This window comes from Anabrus simplex, chromosome 1 (genome assembly GCF_040414725.1).
Source record: "Anabrus simplex isolate iqAnaSimp1 chromosome 1, ASM4041472v1, whole genome shotgun sequence".
NCBI classification, from domain to species: domain Eukaryota; kingdom Metazoa; phylum Arthropoda; class Insecta; order Orthoptera; family Tettigoniidae; genus Anabrus; species Anabrus simplex.
In genome coordinates this window covers 1,301,456,923-1,301,479,541 of record NC_090265.1, presented here as the reverse complement: position 1 = coordinate 1,301,479,541, position 22,619 = coordinate 1,301,456,923, and the positions used below count along the sequence as shown (strand labels likewise).

The window sequence follows — 22,619 nt, the reverse complement described above, 5'->3', positions numbered from 1 at the left end:
TTCTTCAAAAGTCTCTGAAAATACGACGACATCATCTAAATAGTGATATAAGTACTCGAATTTGATGTCGGAGAAGACCCTATCTAGTAGCCTAGTGAGCACAGCTGCTCCCGTAGGGAGCCCGAAAGGCACGCGGTTGTATTCATATAAATTCCAGTCCGTGGCAAACGCTGTAAGGTGTTTAGACTCTTCGGCAAGGGGAATTTGATTATAGGCCTGATTTAAGTCCAAGATGGTGAAGAACTTGGCCTTACGAAACCATGAAAAACAAGAATGAAGGTCAGGAAGGGGCACAGATTGCAACACCACCTTCCGATTGAGAGCCCTGTAATCAATGACAGGCCTGAAGCCTCCTTGGGGTTTCGGGACTAGAAAAATAGGCGATGAATACGCCGACTTAGAGGGCCTAATAATACCATCCTTCAACATCTGATCGATAATTTCTTTCAGAGCCTTCATTTTAGGTGGAGATAGCCTATAAGGTGGAAAACGGACAGGAATCGAATCCGTGACCTCAATTTTGTATTCAATAAGGTCAGTAACACCAAGAGTATCAGAGAACACCTCGGGTAACGACTGACACAGTTTGCGAATACTATCAGCCTGCTCCTCAGGTAGATGTCTAAGGTCTAACAACATCTCATCCTGGGTAGGCGAAATAGAAGAACATGACACAGAATTACACTTTAATAGTGGTATTTTACAACTAGAAGCAAATTTGAATGTGCACGACCTAGACTGGAGATCGAGCACAAGACCAGTGTGAGAAATAAAGTCAGCTCCCAATATAATGGGGCAAGACAATTGCTTGGCCACAAACAATTTAATTTTCCATGTAAACTTAAAAATACGAATCTTGACCAGTAAGGAACCTAGAATTTCTAATGGAGATGAATTAGCCGAAACGTATTGAACAGGAGAAGAGACATAGTCAGGAAGTTTACAAACCGATTTCAATTTAGAATACCATTCAGCCGAAATAATCGAACAAACACTGCCTGAATCTAAGAGAGCTGTTATAGGCTCGTTATTTAACTCAATCTTAAGAAAAGGAACAGGTGCGGGGGTATCCGCCGCAATCCTAAGACATTCTTTAGGGCATTCAAAAGATGAATTTGAAGGCTGATCGTTCTCTGCATTTACAACCTGTTTACTAGGGGCTGAGTCTCGGGAAGATGGATTAGTCGACTCGGCCGAAGCCACTAGTCACTTTTTATTATTGGCATAGGTGGAATTTGCACCAGAAGTTGAGCAGGAGGGGGTGCTATTTGAGTTGGGACAATTCTTGGCAATATGTGAGAAAGCCCCACATTTAAAACAGCCTTGTGATGACCCGGCTCCATTCCTTGTCCCACTTGACTTAATCAGCGGACACTTGTTGCGCAGATGGTCAGGCGACCCGCAAGCATAACATTTACGGGGATTGACTGGTCGGCGAGGTGGAGGCCGAGTGTTACTAAAGGAAGGCGGGGGTTCTTTCGCGACACGCAAAGAATCGGCGTATCTAACTCCTTCCGCTGAGACGGCCAATGCTTCAAGTTCAGAGAAGGTTTGCGGGCACGCCGCGAAACACAAATATGACCTATAGGGAGGTGAAATTCCCTCTACAATAGCCTGTACAATCTGATCTTCAGGAAAATGAAGGGCAAACACCCTAGTATAAAACTTAATGTCCTGTATGAAATCAGCCAAGTTTTCATCCAAGCGCTGTACACGATAATAGTACTTCTGAATAAGGGAGGACCTGGCCCTAGCCGGGATGAAGTTAGCTAGCAAATGGGCATGGAAATCCTCAATAGATGATTGCTCGGCAATGGCTCTAACTATTTTGTCTGAGAGAATACCTATAGCATACGGATAGATAATTTGCAAAATTTGACATGGAGACAGAGAAAACACAAGGGCATGGTCCTGAAATTCAACTAGAAATCTTAAAAATGAAATTACATCACTGGTGGTATTAACGGAAAACTTAGAAATACCTCTGAGCAACATTGCCAATGGATGAGGCAAGCTGCTAAACCCGGGTGACATAGTAGGTAAAGGTTTCAATGGCAAGGAAGTTAATTCAGAACGGATGTTACTCAATGATGCACGACGTTCAGATTCGTTGTCCAATGGGGCAGGGATAGTTTGAGCAGCAACGGTTATCCTATTAACTTCTCCCTTGGGAGGCACTTCCTCACTACCTGCATTCACTATGGTGGGTTGATCAGATTTGGGAGGAACTTCCCCAGTTAACAATTGAGTGACCTTACTAGATAATTCGGAAATATTTTCCAGGAGCGTACTAGCTTCCTTCCTCTGAACGTCATTCAGTTTTAGAGACAACAGATCGTTAACCCTATTCGAAAAATGATATAGCCTGCCTTGCACACGCTTAATTTGATTCGGAGACGGATCATTTTCATCAAAAAAACTAACTACAGAAGCTAGCCCAGTAATATTCTCGACGATCGTGGAAAGAGAGTCATCAATTTCTTTCTCTCCCAAATTGGGGATGGAAATGGGCAAATCAAGGGACTCTCTAAGCTTGTTAGTGTCTACTGCAACCGTGCCTCCAGATTGCACATTTCTGATAGTTAATTCATAGATCAACTCCTCCTTGCGCAAGTAGTTAAGAAGGAGAACATCGCGAGGGCCGGGCATTATGACAGAACAATTTTGAAAAAGTCAAAAAAAATTCCAGCAACTGAGAAAATGGTTAGAGTTCGGATCAAAACAGCGTGTAGCCGTCAAAAGGGGCTAAATTGAGACCCATTCAACCACGCTCTGCTACCACTTGTTACCGTGTTTTGGTGGTAGTTATGCATGAAAGAAGGTGCTGGGTGGTGAATAGGTCTCAAGCTACTAAAGTGAAATTAATTTTAAAATTTAACAAGGTTATATTTTCTTTGCAAAATTAGGTAACAACAAATAGAACAGGTACTTAGTAGCCGAAACACGATTGAAAAATACATTTACATAGGTACCCCATTTGGGGCTTCAAAAGTCAGAAACATAATTCTTGAGCAAAGAGCCCAACCTTACAATGAACACCATACAACAAAGGGGCCGAAAACCCCCAAACATGCCAGAAACATTTGCTTCCAATTACACCCAAAAGCCTCCTTGAGGCAGAGACACAATTTTCAATAAGGGCAACTTCCCCTTAAAATACAAGCCTATCATAGGCCACTCCGAACTCCACCTTTAAGCTGTCCTCAAAGGCCATATACACAGGGGTAAAATACCCAACCTACTGAGGTCTGTTAAATGACAAGAAAGTTAATACATGACCTCTAAAATACAATTTGAGAGGAGGCGAATTTGCACTCCTAATACACTTTGCTTAAGACCTACTTGGCACTAGGCCATTAATACAAGGGCTAATCCCATACTACAGAGGTGACTTAATAACAATTTACATTACATTACGGAAGAATTGGTTGAGAAAAATAAGTTCACCTCAAGACGATGTGAGTGGGAGCTCGAGAGGGTTAAGCACTCTCTATCCCGATATGTCGTTTGAAAGATAGAATAGATACCAGTAGTTTTTACATTTTAAAGGAAAGTTACATGGTGGAAGGCCTAGAACCCGCCCCGAAAGTTAAACTGCTGAGCTAGCAAAGAAAGAATATATTAATCGGCCATTACCTTATTGTTGACCGCTGCTGGAGAAAGAGGCGCTTCCCGCCTCCTGCTATGTACTTAATACACTGACAGATGGAACAGAAGTGGCCCGGAGACCCGAAAATCAGCAGTTTATATCCTCTCGCGGAAGGTTCTAGGCGTTAGGGGAAAGAAAACACCCTCCCACAAACTCTTTATTGGGTAGAACCCCGCAACAGATTCAAGTTGGGGAAGATACACCAGATTGGTCAGAAATTAATAGAAGAAATTCGGGATTGGATACATTCATAACAAGGGGAAGAAAGGGGTAAATATTGCCAACTTAAACAATGACAGAAAGAAATTTAACAAAGAACAAACTCTTGAAATTAAATTTTCTCCAAAAAAGTAGTTCTTTGACTCCGCACTAGGTTGCACTATTGTAGATCTTCAGTAGTGTCCTCTAGAAGAGAAAGTTCACACTTCTTACTTCAAGCGAAACAAAAACACATCAAAAGTGACACAGTTCTAAAACTCCAAAATTTACAGGTAGTGACATCTTCTGAGAAGGTAGAAAATTAATACCGTCAATAAAGTTCAGACTTCCTCCAGCAGAGGAGTTTTAACTGGCGCGCATTTAAATTAGCGGCGTGGAGGTGTACCACCCGGTACAATAATAATAATAATAATAATAATAATAATAATAATAATAATAATAATAATAATAATAATAATAATAATAATAATATTAATATTATAATAATAATAATATTATAATAATATAATATTATTAATAATAATATTATTATTAATATTATTAATATTATTATTATTATTATTATTATTATTATTATTATTATTATTATTATTATTATTATTATTATTATTATTATTATTATTATTATAATCTCCATCAAATGTGTCTTGGTCCAAATAGTAAACCACTTAATAGCTGGACAAAAATAGCCCAAATTAGTTCTAATGTACCCAATCTTGCCTTCAAATGTTTTGTTTGTTCATTTTTTGTTTGTTTGTTTGTTTGTTTGTTTGTTTGTTTGTTTGTTTGTTTTTCTTGTTTGGTTGGGAGAGGAAAAAAAATAGTTTTCAACTGTCAGGTACCTCAAATCACCACATCAAAGACCCTTCAACAGAGCTACTTTATAATCAGTCTATCGTACTTTCTATAACTGACATACTTTTGTCTCTTAATTCCTGAGAATCATACTCATAAGTGAAACACCACTATAAATGAATGGTGTAGGACACTTCTTTAATATGCCATGAATTTCTGTTAATTTTTCTAATATTATGTCAGTAAACAGCTTACCTGATACAACCAGAGAACAGTAGTAAATTTTATTGTATTTTGTGAAGGTGTTCTAAATAATTCATGAATTCCGGTAGGCCTAATTGATAAAACAGTGTTGAATGGAATGTATTGAGAATTTTAGAAACCATATTTTTCACTGTTGACCAATGAATGTTACTGGTAAGAATACGAGAAGGCTCAATTACAAACAAAAATTTACGACATAAGAGTTGAAACAAAAATGTTAATAATACCATATGACATGGTTCATCCAATCAAGCAGATTCTTCAAGTGACATCAAAAGTAAAAAAGTCACATTGGGAATACATGCAACTCATAACTTTATTGCTGTGCTGGAAAAGTAAAGAAGGTTAAACAGTTACAAATTAAATACTGTTCCACACCCATAAACTGAATGGGATAGGAACTGCAGAATAAGTCAGTTTTCCATCAAACTCTCACTCCACTTTAGGACATTTGAAATATAGGCTGTGGATAATGTTTGGCTTGCAACCAGTGATTATCCCGCTCTAGTCTTCCAGCACAGCACACAGCACACAGTTAACAATTTGTAAACACATTGATATACAGAGAGACGTTTTGCTCATGACGCAGATGAAAGAGGTGCTCATCCTAAGCACAGTATGTTACCAACATTTAAAATTTAACCAGAAAAGGTCAATGTTTGCACGTGAATAGTACAGCATTTGGGTGGGGGGCGAGGGGGTACTGATGATGGATGTATGTGTGTAAATGACACATCTCCTCCTAAACCACTGGAGTAATTTCAATCAAATTTTTAACACTTATTATTTGGTATCCGGAGGAGTGGGAAGGAAGCGGCTGTGGCCTTAATTAAGGTACAGCCCCAGCATTTGCCTGGTGTGAAAATGGGAAACCATGGAAAACCATCTTCAGGGCTGCCGACAGTGGGGTTCGAACCTACTATCTCCCGAATACTGGATACTGGCCGCACTTAAGCGACTGCAGCTATCGAGCTCGGTGATATATAAAATTAAAGGAAAATAGTGTCGAATACATAGTTTTCGGGGTCGTCGAGGTGAATTGTACACTCTGGATTTTTAGTATCAGGAGACAAACCATGTGGGGGTAAGACAGCCCAGGAAACCTTAGGGGCGGGGGGGCAAGGGGGTCAGATATACAAATTAACGAAAATAGTGTCGAATCCATACTTTTCGGGGTCGCTGAGATGAATAGTGACACTCCGGGTTTTTTAAAGTCCAAGTTCAACTCCCTTTGGGGGATGGTGAGGGGGGAGTGATATATAAAAATAAACGAAAATGTATGTATGTATGTATGTGTGTAAATGACACATCTCCTCCTAAAGCACTGGAGCAATTTCAATCAAATTTTGAAACTTATTCTTTGCTATCTGGAGACGAGCACTGTGCGGGTAAGCCACCTCTACCCCCCTTAGGGGTGGGGGGTTAGGAGGGTCAGGTAAAAAATAACCGAAAATAGTGTTGAATCCATAGTTTTTGGGGTCGCTGAGGTGAATCGTGACACTCCCGATTTTTTAAAAGTCAAATTTCTGCTCCCATTTGGGTGGGGGGCAAGGGGGGAATGATATATAAAATTAAACAAAAATAGTGTCGAATACATAGCTTTCGGGGTCGTCGAGGTGAATTGTACACTCCGGATTTTTAGTATCAGGAGACAACCCATGTGGGGATAAGACAGCCCAGGAAACCTTGGGGGGGGGGGAAGGGTTCAGATATACAAATTAACTAAAATAGTGTCGAATCCATACTTTTCGGGGTCGCTGGGATGAATAGTGACACTCCGGATTTTAGTATCAGGAGACAAACCACGTGGGGGTAACACACGCCAAGAAACCTTAGGGGCAGGGGGGCAAGGGGACTCAGATACAAAAATCATCAAAAGTAGTGTTGAATCCATACTTTTTGTGGTCGCTGAGATGAATAGTCACACTCCGGATTTTTTTTAAGTTCAAGTTCAGCCCCCTTCGTAGTAGGGGGCGATGGGAGAGTGATATATGAAAATAATCGAAAAGAGTGTCGAATCCATAGTTGTCGGGGTCGCTGAGATGAAGAGTGAGACTCCGGATATTTTATAAGTTCATCCCCCTTTGGGGTGGGGGCGAGGGGGGAGTGATATATAAAATTAATCGAAAATAGTGTCGAATATATAGTTTTCGGTGTCGCCGAGGTTAATTGTACGCTTCGGATATTTAGTATCAGGAGACAAACCACGTGGGGGTAGGACACCCCAGGAATGCTTAGGGGCGGGAGGGGTGAAGGGGTGAGACATATATATCATCGAAAGTAGTGTCGAATCAATACTTTTCAGGCTCACTGAAATGAATAGCAACACTCCGGAACTTTTTAATGTCCAAGTTCAGCCCTCTTCGTTGGGGGTGATGGGGAGTGATATATAGAAATAATAGAAAATACTGTCGAATACGTAGTCTTCGGGGTCGCTGAGATGAATAGTAACACTTCGGAATTTTAGTACCAGGAGACAAACCACGTGGGGATAATACACCCCATGAAACATTAGGGGTGGGGGGCGAGGTGCTGAGATACACAAATCATCGAATGTAGTGTCGAAGCCATAGTTTTCGGGGTCGCTGAGATGAATAGTAACACTCCCGATATTTTAAAACTCAAAGTTTAACCCCCTTTAGGGGGAGGGGGAGTGAGATATAATAATAATCGAATATACTGCCTAATCCATAGTTTTCCGGGTCGCTGAGATGAATAGTAACATTCCAGATTTTTAAAGTGCAGCTTCAAGAATGCCCCCCTTTGGCATAGAGGGTGAGAAAGGGTGAAAAAATAAATGGTCAAGAATGCCTAAGGTAAAACACATGTGTATGTTCCAGTATGACTTTCAAGTATGACTTACTACCTGGAAAACATATTGTGGGAGTAAGACGCCCCTAGAACCACTTCGGAAGCGGGTGAAATATGTAATCCATATTAATAAATAGAGGTCAGTTTGGCGTAATCTATATATACTGTACTATACATATATAAATTAAGGCATAAAAATGAAAACAGACGTGAATTAATGAGACCATTCTAGGCATCCTAGAAACTTAAAACTTGGTACCAGATAACCTAATGACTTCAGGATCCCTAGAAAAATCTAAAATTCTCAAAATTCTCTGAGAGGGACACGTTGCGAGTTTCAAACCTGGATAAGAACACAGTCGGTGATATTTATCCTGAACGATAACCTATAGGTTTCATGGGCTTAAAAGTTTCCTGAAAGTCCTAATTTTTAACCCCCTCCCCCATATCAAGATGGCAGCACAATCTGCCAGACGTGTTAGAAAATAGAAATTTGGCAAAATTATAGCTTTTTGCCTGTTACCGATGGAAATTTTATGAGATGTTTAAACATTTTATTTTTTACTCCCGGAAAATATTGAAATATGGAGGCAATTTTAATGATGGTGCAGACCTTCCTTTCGAGGTATTTGGTGGCTAAACGGTAAGTCGTATCACAAACCGGATGGCACAATCTCTGTTCAATTTGGAGTGATCTACAACTTTGGTCCTAAGACTTTTTGTCGTATCTCTATCCCTTATGTTAAATTTGGCTCTATTTCTGGATTTACCTAAATTTTGCACTTTGTACCCATATAATTGATGGTTCAATTCACTTATAGGAAAGATGGGATCATCAAATTCTACACGAATATTGGCCCACCCAGCCAAATTCTATGTTTGAAGCTGTCGCATAAGTATATGAAAAGTAATTCACTGTGTGAAAACCTTACACAAATTTCAGCCTATTCAACGTTTCTAAAATAATCTTGCCTTTAAATAGATGAGATACGAGGAAATATCATAGGGCCAGCCATTTACATCGCTAAATGAGGCCAGAGGAGTCTTTTCATACAATCCGTTTTTCAATATGAAAGCACCGTTTAGTAGCAGTTATTCTGTAAATGAAGGTGAACATGCATATACTTCCGTATGTCGATCTACATTTATTAATTTAAGTCGATTTGTAGCAATCTCGAAGGGGGTGTGTCTTACATTGTAATTAATACTTTACAAATCAATAGTGACTGTCTGCTGTTGTAATCAGTACTCCCCACATCGACTTTAACTAGCAATAGGAATGGGGTCCTTCTCCAGCGCCTGTGTACCATTGTAATGTATAATTCCCTTCTTGATTTGACTAGCAGAAGGCAAGGGAGCGTGCAATTTAAAAAAACTCTTTTACCTGATTATCTTTAATATTAGGTATAGGTGCCCCGATTATAAACAAATTTACCCATCAAAATGTGACTGGCTTTACGCATAGTAAATTGCGGCAGACAAGTGGACCTGTCGTTATCATCACAACTCTGCAACTCACACTTTACATTGGAAACAACGTCTGAGGACTTCCCTATGCTTTTTCTCGGATAACGTCAAGAGACATGCAATTTAAAAAATCTTATTCCCTTCATGTACAGCAATTTACTTCAATATCCGTATACATCGTAGAATACCATAGCGAAGCACGGGTACATTTGCTAGTGTATTATAAAACATCAAATTCAAAAATAATGAATAAAATAACAAAAGTTGTCTTTTTTGATGTTGGTTATCTTTCAAAGTCTTTGGAATTAATGGAAAAATATAAAATTGAAGTAATCTTGTTCCTCTCAGATATGGAATAATTATCAAAAGCTGTAAAAAGAAAAATATACCTTGCATATTTGATGAATAACAAAGATAAGCTAGTGGGTGTACCACTGAATTATAAACTTCTCCTAAATTTGCTTACTGAAGCTTCAAATGTTAACCAATATACATTAAATAAATTATTTACAGCATCTGCACAACTCAAATAGTTTCTAGTCTCATTCACACAATTGAGTCATTTAGGGTCTCAATTAATGTTGCAATCATTTATAGTTCTAGGTACTCATAACATTTTTTAAAATTATATTTATTTTATATTTTTCAATTCACTCATCAAATTCCACCTAGAAAATTTGATCACTTCATCATCATTCATCCTGAATGAAATAAAGAATTATTTCAAGTCCATCATTGATTAATTCAACTGTTCTCGCTTGTTAAAGTGAAGATTAAATACATTCCTTAAAGATGACACTCTTAAGACCTGATTATATTACATTACATTTATCACTTCCTTCCAAAGCATGACAGCTGTCTGATGGGAAGGGCAGCTGATTCAGAAAGTGATGGAACCAACTAGAGGGAAGAATATTTTGGATGTGGTGCTGATAAAACCAGATGAGCTCTATAGAGAAACTGAAGTAATAGATGGTATTAGTGATCACGAAAGTGTTTTTGTCCTAGTTAAAAATAAATGTGAAAGAAAGGAAGGTATTAAAATTAGGACTATTAGACAGTACCATATGGCTGACAAAACAGGCATGAGGGATTTTTTAATAAGCAACTATGATCGGTGGAAAACGGCAAACAAAAATGTAAACAGACTCTGGGATATGTTTAAAGCAATTGTTGAGGAATGTGAAGATAGGTTTGTATCTTTAAAGGTGGTAAGGAATGATAAAGATCCACTATATTATAACAGAGAAGTAAAGAGATTAAGAAGGAGGTGCTGGTTGGAATGAAATAGAGTTAGAAATGGCTGTGGAAGTAAGGAGAAATTGAAGGAACTTACAAGGAAATTGAATCTAGCAAAGAAGGCAGCTAAGGATAACATGATGGCAAGCATAATTGGTGGTCATACAAATTTCAGTGAAAAATGGAAGTATATGTATAGGTATTTTAAGGCAGAAAGAAGGACATTCCAGGAATCATTAATGAACAAGGGAGTGTGTATGCGAGGATCTTCAAAAGGCAGAAGTATTCAGTCAGCAGTATGTAAAGATTGTTGGTTACAAGGATAATGTCCATACAGGGGAGATGAGTAATACTAAAGAAGTATTAAAATTTACCTGTGTTGACAATGACATTTACAGTAAGATACAAAAGTTAAAAACTAGAAAAACAGCTGGAATTGATATGATTTCTGGGGATATACTAAAGGCAATGGGTTGGGATATAGTACCATGTCTGAAATACTTATTTGATTATTGTTTGGTTGAAGGAGCTATACCAAATGAATGGAGAGTTGCTATAGTAGCCCCTGTGTAAAAAGGAAAGGGTGATAGACATAAAGCTGAAAATTACAGGCCAGTCAGTTTGACATGCATTGCATGTAAGCTTTGGAAAAGCATTCTTTCTGATTATATTAGACATTTTTGTAAAATTAATAACTGGTTCGACAGAAGGCAGTTTGGGTTTAGGAAAGGTTATTCCACTCAAGCTCAGCTTGTAGGATTTCAGCAAGATATAGCAGATATCCTGGATATAGGAGGCCAAATGGACTGTATTGCGATTGACCTATCTAAGGCATTTGATAGGGTAGATCATGGAAAACTACTGGCGAAAATGAGTAACTTACTATTGGACTAGAAAAAAGAGTGACTGAATGGGTGGCTATATTTCTAGAAAATAGAACTCAGAGAATTAGAGTAGGCGAAGCTTTCTCTGACCCTGTAATAATTAAGAGGAGAATTCCTCAAGGCAGTATTATTGGACCTTTATGTTTTCTTATATATATCAATGATATGTGTAAAGAAGTGGAATCAGAGATAAGGCTGTTTGCAGATGATGTTATTCTGTACAGAGTAATAAATAAGTTACAAGATTGTGAGTGGCTGAAGGGTGACCTCGATAGTGTTGTGAGATGGACGGTGGGCAATGGTATGATGATAAACGGGGTTAAAAGTCAGGTTGTGAGTTTCACAAATAGGAAAAGGAAGGAAGTGGCTGTGGCCTTAATTAAGGCACAGCCCCAGCATTTGCCTGGTGTGAAAATGGGAAACCACAGAAAACCATTTTCAGGGCTGCTGACAGTGGGATTCGAACCCACTATCTCCTGGATGCGAGCTCACAGCTGCACGCTCCTAACCACATGGCAATCATGTTTGATTAATTCTTCTGGCTCAGGGACTGGATGTCTGTGTTTCTCCCAACACTCTCCTCTTTATATTCATAGAGCACACCACACTACGAACCACCACATAAACACACAATAGTGATTACATTCCCTCACATAGGGTTGATGTCAGGAAGGGCATCCGGCTGTAAAATGGGGCCAAATCCACATGTGCAAGATAGTTTGCACCCGTGACCCCACAGGCATGGGAAAAGCGGTAGAAGAAGAAGAATCTGTTTATTTAATCCATTCAGTTTCTTTTATTTAATCTCTTGATTTGTCTATGTTCAGTAAACCTAGCTAAATTCACTTACGAGTACATTCAAAATCCTTTATAGGGCAAACCTTTTTTCTTTTTTTTTTTTGTTCATACTGTCCAAAAAGTAACTTACTTACCTTCTAAAGTAAATACTAAAACCAACAAACCTTTAATCAATAGCATCCTTTTATGATAATCACTACTAAAATTATTTGGCAAAATTTCAACCATAATCCTATTAGGGACATGCATGTTTTGTGGTTAATAAATTAACCACATCCATAAATTATATTCATTTACTGAATTTGTTTTATTGGACTCATAGACTATGGTTTTGAATATACATTCAGTGAAGAAATTCATAAATATATCAAGTAGAGAGAAACTAAATTCACAGTACATTGGGTTCAAATGGGCGAGAGAATACTGCACCCGTCATGCCGGGCTCAGCTCGGCCGGTGAGCGAAGATCTCCAGGGTGTAGATCGTTCGCTTATCGGCTGTGCGAAAATTTTAAAGTGCAGGGATAGATAATGAACTAGTGGCAAATGAGAGAAAGCTAAATAGGTTTTAGACATTTATTACAACTACTGCTCTTCATAAATTATACAATAATTAACAAAATCTAGGTATTTTGTTTATATGATTGTCTTCTTTTATGTTGTAGTCACATAGATACTTCATCGGTAAACGAAACAAGAAATGCCTGTATCTGCAAATATAATATTCATATTTTTAGTGAAAAATTAATTAAATAATTAATAATAATTAATTTGAGATGATCTCTCTCTTTGATAACTTAATAATTTGAAAATAAACTTCCTTCCTTCATGGATTTGATTTTAAACAAATTTGAAAATGATCATTTTCATTTCTCTTTGAAAATTAAATAAAAAATTTTCTCTTATAAAATTATAGTTAAGTCGTCTTCCTTGACCTTTAAATTAATTAATAAACTCAACTTTATAATTATTTAGTCGTTGCTTCTCACATAATAGCTCGGAACTTGACCTCATGTCAATTTACATTTATCCGTTACTCGAAACAATTAATTAAATTATTCTTACAATTTTCGACTTTGTGAGTTCAATCCACTGACATGGCCTATACTTATTCATGTGTATTCGTTAAATAAGATCCTATTCCTCCTTAAAAACGAATAAAATTCACTAAAGGTTTGAATTCATTCAAATGGTGAACCACTAAAGTTGGCGTAAATTAGGCCGAAATTCCACAAAATAATGAAGAGCATCATCACAAATATGGATTATAAACTTACATTAAGCAAAACACAGTCAAATCATACATACTACACTCACACAAGGATACACGGAAGTATTATATACATATTTACACGAACGCTAGCCCTTGATTATTAATTTTTATGTTTAGACAAAGTTAGGAAAATTTATTCTCACGATGACACTATCGTGGTGACCTCCTTTCATCAACTGGGAAATGTGACAGAGCAAGGATTATCACTTAATTATAGAACACAGTTATACGACAACGTTTAGAGAAAATTTACGAACACAAAATCATCCAAAAAATCATCGATAAACCGCTTAAACATAGGCCAGAACAAACATTCCGCGCACGCGGTTCATGAGCTACGACATTTATTTTTACTTCTCCACTATAATTGTGATTCTCGATTAATCTGCACTCATAACGAAGACATTACATCAAGTAACATATTTATTCCATCATTGACTCATTAATGGATGCACAGCTCGACTGCTGAATTCAATAATATCCATCAATCAATCAACTAATCATCACAGCACAGCAAATATATAACAAATTGTATCGGTCAGATACTGCCATTTCCCAGGCCTAAATTACAATAATGAGCGCACATCAACCATTTTCAATAATAACTAATATTATGCTCATGACCTTAGGTGTTCTTTTACGCGATAATTTAGTTAAATTATTTTTAATATTATTATTATTATTATTATTACTGGCCGCGCAAGATCATACGTGCGGAAGCTACTACACAATAATATTTCAGATGACTCAATTGCACACAAAACTCAACCATATGTCGCATAATTGAAGAATGAACTCTGACATGATAGAATCCACGGAATTTCTGTCCCATTTGATCTTATTAAAAGTCAAAAATATTCAAATAGTCCAAGTTTAACGTTGGGGTCAATTTACACTTATTTCTCCTGCCACAATGAACTCGGGACAGTTGAAACACTTCTCGAAGACATCCACTCAAAACAAACTAATAGGTTCAAATACTCACTCATCCTCAATCTACCATCACCAAGAAAGAAGAGATGGAAAAATTCTAACTAATAGAAAGGTCTAAACAAATAAGTAGAGGCTATGTCATTACAATTACTTTACAAAAGGAAAGAAAGAATAACAAAGTTTAAATATTACTTGGTGGTGACTGTCGGTTGTAGAACTCGGGCTGATGACCTAGTGCATTATCACCTTACGCACCATCGATCCTCGTCACGCCCGTCTGGACTGCCTTACATTTTACTCGTGCATTGGAGACATGCTGGCGCGCTGGAAATCACACCGTTCACGAAGAAAGAAGACTGACATCCTGACTCGGACTCGAACCGGTGACCTCTTCTGTGGAAATCTTGTGAAGCTGAAACTAAAAATCACGTCTAAGACAAGGCCCAAAACTCACACCGATATCTGATAAGATGACAAGGAAACTTAACTTTTAAAGTCTGCTGAATTATAGGTGGAATCCGCAAACATCTGAACTGCAGTTGTAACCAGTTGTAGACTCTGAATGACGAAGTTCCCTGGTAAGCGAAGTGCGTCTTCTTCTGCCCGTAGTCGAAGCTAGAGTAATTCTTCTCAGTAAGCGAAATACGTCTTCTTCCGTCCGTTGTTGAAGCTAGAGTAATCCTCCACAAGACGTGTTCAGAGGTAGAAATTTCTGTGAAAATTTTCCCTAGGAAAATCCATTATTCACTGTCTTAAGACAGGGGTGCGTCTTTTCCTCATAAGCGATTGGTTAATTTATTAACTTAGCACCAAATTAATCGCTTGATTGGCTGCCATAGTCAGACGTCATGCACCTTCACAATTATCGATCGAGCACTTGACACACATTCAGCCTGGTCACGTGTCATTCACGGCTGATTCCAAGGTTATTTGGCTAGCTGTCTCTGCGTTCTCCCCTCGCCTGGCCTTGAGTGGAATTCCCAGCCACCTGGCATATCTCGCTCAGTCAACTCGACGTGATAAACTCCCTTCCTGGTTCATAAAATAATATTTTAACACACAGTAGAAATAAATGCTTTCCAATAAATGATTTTGCCAATTTTGAAGGGGACAATACAAAGCTTTGAAAACTATTGGGATCTTTTGCTCTATTAGTAAAATTATACTGTGAAGGCTGTCGAGTTAGACTCAAGGAGCCTGAGTTTGGTTCAGTATCAGATTATGAATCAGATGTTGAAACTAAGGATTGCTGGCTCTTACCCGCTTGGTCTGGGTCAGCTGGATTATGCATGCTGCCATCCGAATCCTCTTTCGTCAACTGTGCACTGATTGTACCTGCCAGTGCTTCACCATTACTCATATTAGTACCTGCTACTGGTATGACAGAGGCATCTTCAGCATCAGAATCACCACCGGCTTTCGAATATGTTCTTAGTGTATCCAACAGTTCCTCAATTTCAGATGTTCGTAGACATGGCATGCTTCTGCGAGAGTAAATATAAGAAAAAATGTAAGAAAAACTGATTTATTAAAATAAAAGATATAATAATCATGCACCAGCACTATCTCTCTCTTCATCCAAGACTTCATTTTGCACTATGGACTTTCTATACTATTTCAAAGAGCATCTAAATAAGCTGTAATATATTTACAAGAGTTTGCAAGTTACTGAATTCATATTATTATCTCCGTATCATCTAAGCACAATACATTCTTATCAATATTTCAACTTTAGTCTCAAAAACATGCTTTGTACTCTCCTAATATCACAGTAAAACCGCAGGAAACTAGAGAAGAACTGCTAATTAAGAACTGAGGTTAGATTGGACAGGTGGTTACAAAGCCTAAAGTATAATCTAGTGATGTGCGCGAGTGATGCCTGGATTCGCGGTACTCGACACTTTCGAGTCCAGGCTCGGACTTGTTTCGCTTGCGAAGACTCGATGACAGCATGACGTCACACGTTCGCTCTCTCACCCACTCTTGGATGGATGGAGCATATGTACAAGTGGTCGCTGAGGTTTTATGGGATTGCAATAGAGCGCTATGATATAAATATTCTTAATGAATGAGCAAAATAAATAATCTGAATTTGATGATGACTTGAGAACGATAATACCTTTTTTTTTGCTATTTGCTTTACGTCGCACCGACACAGATATGTCTTACAGCGACGATGGAATTGGAAGGAAGCAGCCGTGGCCTTAATTAAGGTACAGCCCCAGCATTTGCTTGGTGTGAAAATGGGAAACCATGGAAAACCATATTCAGTGCTGCCGACAGTGAGATTCAAATCCACTATCTCCCGGATCAAGCTCACAGCCAAGCGCCCCTAATCGAACCGTCAACTCGCCCGGTTTTTCAGGTATTAAAGAGAGCACGCCACTTAGCCACTGGCCAGTGAATGTTAATGTGATTTTATCTAATAGGAATCAGATGAGATTTGCATGTTATTTATGCAGAATGCGTGAATACAATACCAATAAGTGATACTTCTTCTTCTTCTTCTTTTCCCACACCTGTGGGGTCGCAGGTGCAAATGGCATCACACATGTCAAGTTGGCCCTGTTTTACGGCTGGATGCCCCCCTGATGCCAACGCTATATGGAGGGATGTAAACACGATTGCGTGTTTCTGTGGTGAATATGAAGAGGAGAGTGTTGGGACGGACACAAACACACAGTCCCCGAGCCAGAAGAATTAATCAGAAGCGATTAAAGTAGGGGACCCTCTGAACCGAAGCCCACTACGCTGACCATTCAGACAACGAGTCAGACAATACCATCCCCCCGTGGGTGGGGGCAGGAGAATAACACCCACGGTATCCCCTGCCTGTCATAAGAGGCAACTAAAAGGGGCCCCAGGGGCTCTGAACTTTGGAGCGTAGGTTGGCATCCACAGGGCCCTTAGCTGAGTGATGGCATTGCTTCCACTTACTTGTGTCAGGTTCCTTACTTTCATCTATCCTATTCGACCTCCCATGGTCAACTCTTGTTCTTTTCCGACTCTGGCGATATTATGTTTGCGAGGGCTAGGAGTCTTTCATTTTCATGCCCGTCGGGGCCCTTGTCTTCTTTAGACCGATATCTTCATTTTTCAAATTGTTGGATCCCTTCCATTTTTCCCTCTGATAGTGTTATATAGAGGATGGTTGCCTAGTTGTACTTCCTCTTAAAACAATAATCACCACCACCACACTGACAATACCAATAAGTGATACTACTGTACATATATGTTTCTGAATGCCCTACACATGTATCTTCACAATAAATTTCTCTGGCAGTAATAATGTCATTATTTCGCACAATATTATTACACGTTTTCCTACAAAGACGTCGCGGGAATAATATTTCATAGCTATCAACAAATCCCTGGTGGCTACTTCCAGGCTGCACAGTAATAATAATAATAATAATAATAATAATAATAATAATAATAATAATAATAACAACAAGAATTGGACGCTGCCGTTATCGACATTAGAAAAGCTGGGGTATACAGTATAGAAATTGTCCCCATCTCACGCTCATCTTCGGTCCTACTTGTCTATCTTCCAAGTTGACAGTTTGTTAGTAAGTCATAAATTGTTTGCCTATGATGATAATAATTATCATAACAATAAAATTAATGACGACCGATGACTCAACAAAACCAATCATCAGCAGCAAACGTATTTCAATCCACATCACAAAAATATTCTGTGGGTGACCCTAAATGCCATGCATTCCAGTACATGTCCACAGATAGTGACAGTATTATGCTTGGACTTGAGTCTGGAGTCGAGTATACCGATTCTAAGAGCACATTACTCGATTCTACTTGATTCCATCGCTAGCCCATCACTAGTATAATCACATATATGGCTACAAGTTTTGCAATCAATTACAGTCAAATCAAAAACTATTTCTTTCACTAATAACTCACTGATATAACATAGTATTATGCACATAAATAATAGAAATATTAATTTACCGAATGAATAAACTTTGAGTGCTGCTATTAGCTATCGGAAATTTATTGTGGTTAAAATTTTGAGTACAAAATAATGTGGGCCGTACTGAAAACTAAGGTTGTGATTAATATTGGGACCACAAAACATTCTAGCTGAACACTGATGATGATAAGGTTGAGTTTTTTTAGCTAAATACAATATATATTTAACCTTATCCGAGGCGGTTAAATATTAACCACAATTCTATAAAGGGTTTTAAAGTCACTTCAAAATTTGCTGGAGATATATTTTCAATAGAAATACTGAGAAGGTCCAACCAAATTCATAACACAAAAATGGCATGAATATATTCTAGACATATAACATCTATAAAAAAAACACACACACAGTAGTGATTACATAAATAAATAACTTCTCCTTTCATTAATTAATTCTCATGGATAACCTTATCTGAGTTAATCTCTCCAATTAAATCTCAATCAGTTAATTACATTTACCCTATTCATTTGCTTTAAATTAATTTAATATGTTGTCTTTATCTTTTCACAATCTGCATATTTAGTCGTCCGACTCCTTGGCTGAATGGTCAGCACTATGGCCTTCGGTTCAATGTACACACAGATTAATATTTGCTTTAGGTCTGATTTTTATTTCAGTAGGTGTATTTCATCATTTAACAAAGACCTTAACTTCAAGAACCTTCTAGAATACGTATCACTCTCACTAACTGAATCGTGATCGAAAACATGAGAAAGGATCACTTGAAGGCATAGAAAAGATTTATCTGTCTAATCTCATCCATGTGGCACATTATTAAATATTATCAGCAACTTCAATTACACACTAATTCATAAAAATAATTTACATAAATCTCGCTTGGGTTATTAAATTTTAATTTTGTTCTGGGAGTGATTATTATCTAAAGTTACACAGGTCACTTCATCGTAACTTATATGTGTTCAATAATATCATCTCCAAAAGCGTACGTTATGACTCAAATTCTGTAACCATCACCACCACCGGGTAAACATCTCATCATCATGCTATCTAAGACTAGGTCCTTTACCTTGAGCACTTTTTGCCTCCTAAGAGTATCCTAGCTTAATAACAGCAAATTATTAAATACTCAATCCCTTTATCTTCATGTTTAACCCATTATGGACATAATTTTTATCATTATTTATTTTTTTATTATACTTTAGCCCTTAATTCATGAGGATAATACCAAGATGACAATCTATCTTCAAAAAAGAAATAAAGTTAGATGAGGGGTCACATTCCACATAAATCCAAATAATAAATAAATCTTTCACATCCCGATTCACATCATTAAATAATAAAAAACACAATCCACAGAATTTCAATCATACTTCAATCATACACAAAATCTACAAACACCATAATCAGCTTGAAAGTGAAAGGATTCCCAAACTACACTAAATTAAGAGAAAATACAAATGCAAGGAAGAAGATCATATTAAGTTCCACTGAAAGTGGAAATAATATCTACAAAAAGTACTTATATTTGTATTGATGGAAGTCGATTGCAGTCAGGCTGGAAACAGCTCACGATGAATTCCCCTTAGAATCTGGTGGCATTATTCTGGTTTACTGGCCCATCATGGTGGAGAATTTTCATAATGGCTGCAGCAAGAAGATTGTAGAGGATTCTCTAAGCAGCATTTCAATTCCATTATTCTTGTTGTCCAGCCACACACGAAATTGGAGGTTTCTTCCCTCACTGAAACTAAAATTCCACGTTAAAATGTGTTGTGACCAGAGTTACCTCAACGTTAGTCATCAACAGTAATACTTAACTTGGAGCTTAATTTTTCACTATTTCCATCACGCGTACTTAAAATTAGTAGCTTAATAAATGCATCTGCAGAAGACGAATTTAACGTTCCGGGTGTCGAACATGTCAAGTCCACATTGTAGATTAGAGTTAGAAGCATGGCAAGTGAGCTTGGCACCTTGTGGAGAAATATGTTATAAGTTGTGCAGTGAATATCTCATAGAGTAGAGTCAGCTTAGATTCAAAGTAAGAGTAAGATTCCGATTAAGAGAATGATTAGAATGAGCATCAATTACACATGGATTTTAATACATTACCGTCAAGAAGGTGGGATTAGTTAAAATCCAGTCATAGATTTTCTTCTCGTCATTGTAAAATTTCATTGGTTCGAAGCTCGTCTTTTGGAGAATTTCAGAAACTCGCCAGGCAGATTTAACGTTGGAAAATGTTCACTCACCATGCCGGTTACATGGCATGGTCTGAACCAATGAGAAACAGTAAAGTTTCCACACGCAGACAAGTGGATTGGAGCTAGTCAGCAGCTCGCTTCAAGGTGACCTAAACCTGTCCTTCACCATGGCTGTTCAAAATGACCTAGTGACTGAAATAAATTACGCCTGCTCGGCGATCACCTATATAATTCAAACTATGTCAAATTATACAGGTACAACACAACACAACACAACACAACACAATACAACACAACACAACACAACACAACACAACACAACACAACACAGACACCCTCACTTCCAGCCTATTTCCTTCATTCCATTAGCAAAAATTTTCCTTACAGCATTTTACAACCTCTTCCTTGACCAATATAACAAAAACCTCTACTTTCACATAAGATTTATTCCTTATTACCATACCATCCTCACTACTGAGAACAGAAGTCATCCCCAGTTTCTCTGACCACCTAGCCATAACACCTACCCTGACACACAAGAAACCACCAGTAAAATAATGCAACAAGAATGTTATAACTACAAAAAGGCAACTGGATACTACTAACATACCTTTCCAGAAACCATCTACCTACCCTTTTCTCCTTAAACACTGTGGACATTAATGCAGTGTGGTCTAGATGGCAAGAAAGTTTATTTCACTGTGCAGGCAAAGTGGTGCCTAAAGTGAAAATTGGTGCTAAGAAAACTCTCCATGAATCACAAAAGATATAGTCAAAATGATTTGCAAAACATAGACATATTACAGGAAATGAAAACTGGATACAAGGTATCTTATATGGGACAAATATAAATGCCTAAGGAATACAACCAAGAAACACGTCTGTGAAAACAAAACTACATAAATAAGTAACAACAACAACAACAACCAAGACATGTGGAAATTTCTGCTAAGTTCATTCCACTTTAATGGGACAAGAGTTACTTCCCACAAGGCCTTCCCACAGTATTCAGTGAGAAACTTAAAGGGAACTATAATGAGCCATTACCATTAGCCCCCACCCTCCTCTCTCTCCAACATCTACTTAATGGAAATCAAGGTAATTAACAGCCTTCGAGAGACTTGACCACATGCTGCTTCCAGCCCGAATAACATACCTGCAATTATTTTAGGCCAGTGCGCAGGAGCATTAGTGCCCTCCTTGTGTACCCTGTTCAGTTTATCAATTAACAGAGGCTGTGTACCCAATGAATGGAATTGTGCAAACGTAGTACCAATTTTTAAAAGTGGAGGAAGTGGAGGAAGAGATAACATTTATAATTATAGGCCAGTGGTAATAACATCTCTCATTTGTAGGTGTATGGAATGTGTTTGAATTCTTACAGGAGGGAGACCTGCTTGGTTTTTCATAGCATGGTTTCCTCCCAGGGAGTTCTTGCACAACCATCTTGACAAAAAATTTTGATAAATGACAGTGTTCTTGAACCGTGATCAAGTTGATAACATCGCTGCCAGCAGCCTTCAAACTCGTCATTAGAGATCCCAAATGACTTTCTTTCTAGTGCTGTATCTGAAATATTTATTTGATTACTCTTTACTTGAAGGAGCTATGCCAAATGAATGGGCAGTACCAATAGTAAATTCAGCGTAAGAGGAAATGGTGATAAACAAAAGGGGGATAATAAGAGGCCAGTCAGATTGACATGTGTAGTAATTGGTTCCATAGCAAGTGTGTTAATCTTAAGGAAACGGATGTGGAGTATATGTTGTCACAGGGTCAGGTGTGGAGGTGTAAACAGTGTTCTAACAAGAGGCGTACGAGTTTACATAGTGATGCAACAGTGGTGCCATCTGTGGGTGATATTTATAAATTACTGCTAACTATGCAAGAGAAGTTGGACAGTGTAAACAAGTCTACTACTGACATTGAGCGACAACTAGGCAATTCAATTAATGTTTGTCATGAGAGACTGGATGAAAACAGTAAACTTATTAGTAAACAACAGGAAATAATACACAGGCAACAAACTATTATAGACAATTTGGTCACCGAAAATAGGCGACTGGCGAACATGGTAAACAATCTTGCCATGAGGTGTGATGACCTTGAGCAATATTCAACACTGTTGAAATA

The 22,619-nt window shown here is 38.0% G+C and overlaps 1 protein-coding gene across 1 annotated transcript in view; it reads right to left on the bottom strand.

Annotated features, from left to right (window-relative positions):
• The window catches only part of LOC136858287 (uncharacterized), a 120,820-nt gene that overhangs the window by 77,499 nt on the left and 20,702 nt on the right, over positions 1-22,619 (bottom strand). Inside the window, exon 2 of the mRNA XM_067137714.2 lies at positions 15,591-15,814. Within this exon, the coding sequence (XP_066993815.2) occupies positions 15,591-15,814 (224 nt within the window). The remainder of the gene's footprint in view (positions 1-15,590; positions 15,815-22,619) is intronic.